This window comes from Daucus carota, chromosome 9 (assembly GCF_001625215.2).
Source record: "Daucus carota subsp. sativus chromosome 9, DH1 v3.0, whole genome shotgun sequence".
NCBI classification, from domain to species: Eukaryota; Viridiplantae; Streptophyta; class Magnoliopsida; order Apiales; family Apiaceae; genus Daucus; species Daucus carota.
Window position 1 is genome coordinate 23,930,046 of NC_030389.2, and position 4,849 is coordinate 23,934,894.

The 4,849-nt window shown below is 36.3% G+C and overlaps 1 protein-coding gene across 1 annotated transcript; it reads right to left on the minus strand.

Annotated features, from left to right (window-relative positions):
- Positions 1–449: 449 nt before the first annotated feature.
- On the minus strand, positions 450–4,546 carry LOC108192579 (pentatricopeptide repeat-containing protein At1g56690, mitochondrial). Its single transcript, XM_017372299.2, has one exon. It carries the CDS (start codon positions 4,301–4,303, stop codon positions 2,198–2,200), a length of 2,106 nt encoding a protein of 701 aa, XP_017227788.1. The 5' UTR covers positions 4,304–4,546; the 3' UTR covers positions 450–2,197.
- Between the last annotated feature and the right edge of the window lie 303 nt (positions 4,547–4,849).

The window sequence follows — 4,849 nt, forward strand, 5'->3', positions numbered from 1 at the left end:
AATATATTTTTTTATGGACAGTTACAAAATTATTGCGTTCTATAAATATTAATATTGAATCATAAATATAATTTTTATAGGCCGCCGCAACGCGCGGCTTCTCAACTAGTAAATATAAAAAGTAAAAATAAGTTTTGGCCGCACACTTTAAAGGGATGATTTTTTATTTTAAACTAGAATATTTCGTACTTTCGTAATAAATTAAAAAATATTTAAACTTAATAAAGCGAGCTTTAATCATATGTTAGTAGTAGCTATTTTTTAAAGTATTAGTATGGATAAATACTAATAAACTCATGTATTCAAAGTATTTCAGTAGTTCCAACGTAACATGCACTTGTTAAATAACAGTCCCGCTCCATAAAAACCCTTTCAATCTCAATCATTTTAACAGTCATACATGGATAAGGGCAAGGAAGGAAAGAAGAGAAAGGTAGAGAATAATGAAGGAGAGACTGAGGATGAAAAAATGGAGAAATTCTTTGCACTGATTAAAAGTACACGGCGTGTAGGCGGAGAAGACAGACCGAAGGAGAATGAAGTTCTGGTGAACGACAACGAAGAAAAGCCAAAGACCAATATAGCAGCAGCTGGTTGGTGTCCGAAGTTCCAGCTGGAGGATTTCGAGATCAATAAATTTATTTCCATCCCAGCTCCTGCAGAGAATCTTACAGGTCCATCTACCACTGCAGATGATGATCAAAACAAACAAGAGATAATAGAGGAGGAGAATGATACCGTGAACCTCAAGCTTTCTTTATAAATTGTAAGAATTTGTTGTCCATGATTTCATTATTTCACATTGAGTTTCAAGTTTAATGGATCATTTCTACAATTAGAAGTGCCTTGAACTAAGAATTCCTTTCTGCCTAAATTTTTAACCCCCCCCCCCCCCCCCCCCCCCCCCAACAGAAGAAGTTGATCAGAAATACTACTATTTAACATGACCTGTATCTAAATGTTTAGTTGCGCTCGACAATCTTTATGTCAGTAAATTATAAGTGCGTGCGTGTGTGTGTCTGTAGAGCAATACTTACTAATCATTTTTGAGTTGAAGGGATGGACAAAATCTCAACATGATGAACTTGGATTAAAAGTCGTCTGTTCTTAGTTCAAACTCTGATATGCAGTCTGTTTTTGTTTATTTTTGTGAAGCTTTTATGTTCATTTTAGTACAGGTCGCTAGCAACTAGGTTTTTGTATGCTTTAAAACATTAAAACATAGAATTCATCAAGTGGCTTTCCTAACAAATAAAGGTTAGGGAACTGGGAGGAGATAGGAAGTCTCGTATTCAACCCCCGATATTAAAATTTAAGGTTATAGTCGTTCATAGCCCCGGAAGATGTGATTCTAATGGTCGACTGTTTACTATGATGATAAAGGGAGTATTACCTAAACGTCAAACGACTTAAAGGGTTTAAAGCTTAGTGAGTGCCAGAAGCTTATCTATTTGTTGTATGTGCTAAGTGCTAACAGATCTTATTTAATTGACCACCAACTGAATAAATTAGTTCAGTAGGTGGTAACTTAAACAAACACATACAAAAAATTTGCTAACATGTGTTCAAATCTACTATTCTAATTGGAAATTAAAATATATATTAGATTATTGATCTGCTTACACAACAGAAATATAATTCTCATCTGCAGATCAAGTGTTGGTGGAGAAGAGTCAAGATTCATGTGTTTTGACTAAGAGAGACAAATGAAGATTTGTTATTAAAAATTGAATCTTTAACACTACAACCCTAGATATAGTCAGCAACCAATGGAGTTAAATAGATGCTCAAGATAAAATGATATATAACTCCCAGTAAATATAGCAATAGATTTCTCAAAAATTATGTTTATACCTTTCAAGAAAAAGTGACATGAATTTTGGAGTAGTTATGTAGCCTAGTGGATACCTCTCCCTCTTGAAAATGAGAGTTCATGGTTTCCTTGGTTTCCGGTGTCAGTGGTGAAACATGTGTATATGTACAATGACGCCGGTCATTTCACATAGGATAAATTGTCTCACCAGCCATCCTCAACTCTTCTATTAAGCTTTTATATATAAGTGTTCAACGATCTGTATTCAAGCATTGGACCTCTCAAACTAAATTAGTAACCACTGGATCCATAGAAATGTAAAGAAGCATGGTTCACGAAAATCCTCATCCAAAACTCCTGCGGCCATGACAGACAATATTGCCATCACCAATAATCTTTGCAAGAACACAATCCATCATTAAAATGATGGAATCTATTAGCATCTCTTAAGATTATTTCTCGGTTGGTGATTTTGGATATCAATTTGATAGCAGAATGGCAGTCTCCACAAACTCGAAGGTTCTTCATTACTCGTATAGGCACGCCTACAGGGACAGTCAAAAGTCCATATGCCACAGCCAACTTCTCACTGTGAAGCTTCAAGCTATGTGCCTTTTCTTCTTCATCAACGTCGTGCATCACAAAGGTACCATCAGGACAATATCCTGCTTCTTTTAACAGATGACCTAATTCCTCCAACTTTTTGGAAATCATAATATGCTGAGGGTGGGATGTGCTATCTCCCCCAGTAAACATATGGACTTTCTTCTCTACTTCAATCCAACTACATCCAGGTGATTTGCTAACCTTCCTCGATCTCATGTCTTTCCTCAGGGACGCTACCTCAGCCCACTTACCTTTTGATGCATATAAATTTGACAGCAAGATCTTAGGTCCAGCATTTTCAGGTTCAATTTGAGAAAGTTTCTTTGCTGCGACCTCGGCCAAATCCATATTCATATGGGTTCGACATGCTCCCAGCAAAGAACCCCAGATAATAGCATCTGCTTCTACTGGCATCTCAGTTACTAATTTCATTGCTTCGGTTAAACGTCCAGCTCGACCTAACAGATCAACCATGCAAGCATAGTGCTCAGTTCTTGGCTGTACTAGATACTTCGATTTCATCATTTCAAATAATTTAAGCCCTTCTTCAACTTTCCCCGTGTAGCTACATGCTGAAAGAACACCGACAAAGGTAACATTATCGGCCATGATGCCTAAAGACATCATTTCATGAAACACTCCCAAAGCTTCCTCACCTAGACCATGTTGGGAGTAACCTGTAATCATTGAATTCCACATAACTATGTCTTTTGAGGAAAATCTTTCGAACAATAATCTTCCTTTGACAAGATCACCACATTTCATATATGCTGTAATTAGAACTGAGGCAACATACACATCACAGTCAAATTGCCACTTGACCAACTGAGCATGAATTTGTTTACCATGATCAAGACTTGTCAAACAAGCACATACCGAAAGGATACTGATTAAAGAAGGGTAATTTATCCTAATTCCTTGACTTTGCATTAAAGAAAATAAATGAAGTGCTTCTAATTCATATCCTTGTCGTTCGTAAACTTTAATCATCGCACTCCATGATCCATCATCCTTCTCTCTCATTCGATCAAAGACCATCTTTGCTTTATCAACTTCCCCATTGTGGCCAAAGCCAAGTACCATTGCATTACAAGACGGAACAGACTTCATAGGCATTGCATCGAAAATATCTGAGGCCTCCTCCATCCGTCCACACCGAGTATAGCCCATCAACATAGCTGTCCATGACACCTCATTTTTCTCAGGCATGACTTCAAAAAGCTTCCTTGCAATATCCACCTGCCCCTCACAACAGTATCCCGTAATCATAGTAGTCCAAGAAATCACATTCCTACGTGGCATTTCATCAAAAAGTTCACGCGCTTCAACCAACCGACCTTCCTGGCAATACCCAGCAATCATATTAGTCCTAGCAACAACATCTTTCACCGGCATCACATCAAACAATCTCCTAGCCTCATCTATTCGATTATCTCGAATCAAACCACCTAACATCACAGTCCAAGAAACAACATTCTTCTCAGGCATTTGTCTAAAAAGTGTTTCAGCCTCATCAATCGACCCTTCTTCAACATACCCTCTTACCATTGTAGTCCAAGTCACCACATTTCTCTCAGGCATTTGATCAAACACCTTACGAGCATCTTTTATCCTCCTATTCTTTACATACCCAGATACCAAACCGTTCCAAGAAACATTGTTTCTCTCAGGCATTCTATAGAACAGTGCCTCAGCTTCATTTGGGAGGTTGTTTTGGAAATACCCAGCAATTATTGAGTTCCACGAAACAATACACTTATGAGGAATTTCATCAAACACTTTGCGTGCATCTTCAATTTGGCCTAGACGTGCAAAGCGAGAAATTTGAGAGGTTGCTGAAAATGCAACACTTGAGCAGAACGTTCGATGCTGGTGAAGCCGCATTTGAAATATGCTAGAACAAATTAGGATCGATTAAACCTCTACTACTAAATTGATTTGCATTATTTACAATCTTTCCGCTTTGCTCATTTCTGTAAGAAGCATTAAGCATTATAAAATATTTAAAAATTAGAGTTGAAAATTTGTGAATAATCTAAAGAATCTGATTAATTTTCTAAAGAATTGAAAGGTTTTCAAAGATTTGCTCCCCTATCTCGCTAACTAGCATAAAAGCCCGTGCGAGGCACGAGCCTCTATTTCCTGTTGTATTTTAAATAATATTTATGTGTCAACTGTTATCATATTATTTCGAGCATAATTATTAATGTTTTATTTTTTGAAAAAATATGTAAATATAAAACGTAATGTTTGCAACCTAATAGTATTAATAGTAATAAGTACTATATTTTAAAAAATATATATGGATCAAAAATTACATTTTGCCTGATTTTCTATATTCAAATCATTAGGATAAAGAAGCTATTACCATATTATCAACATGTTCAAAATTATATTTAAAATTAATACTGAAATTTTTAGATTTTCGCG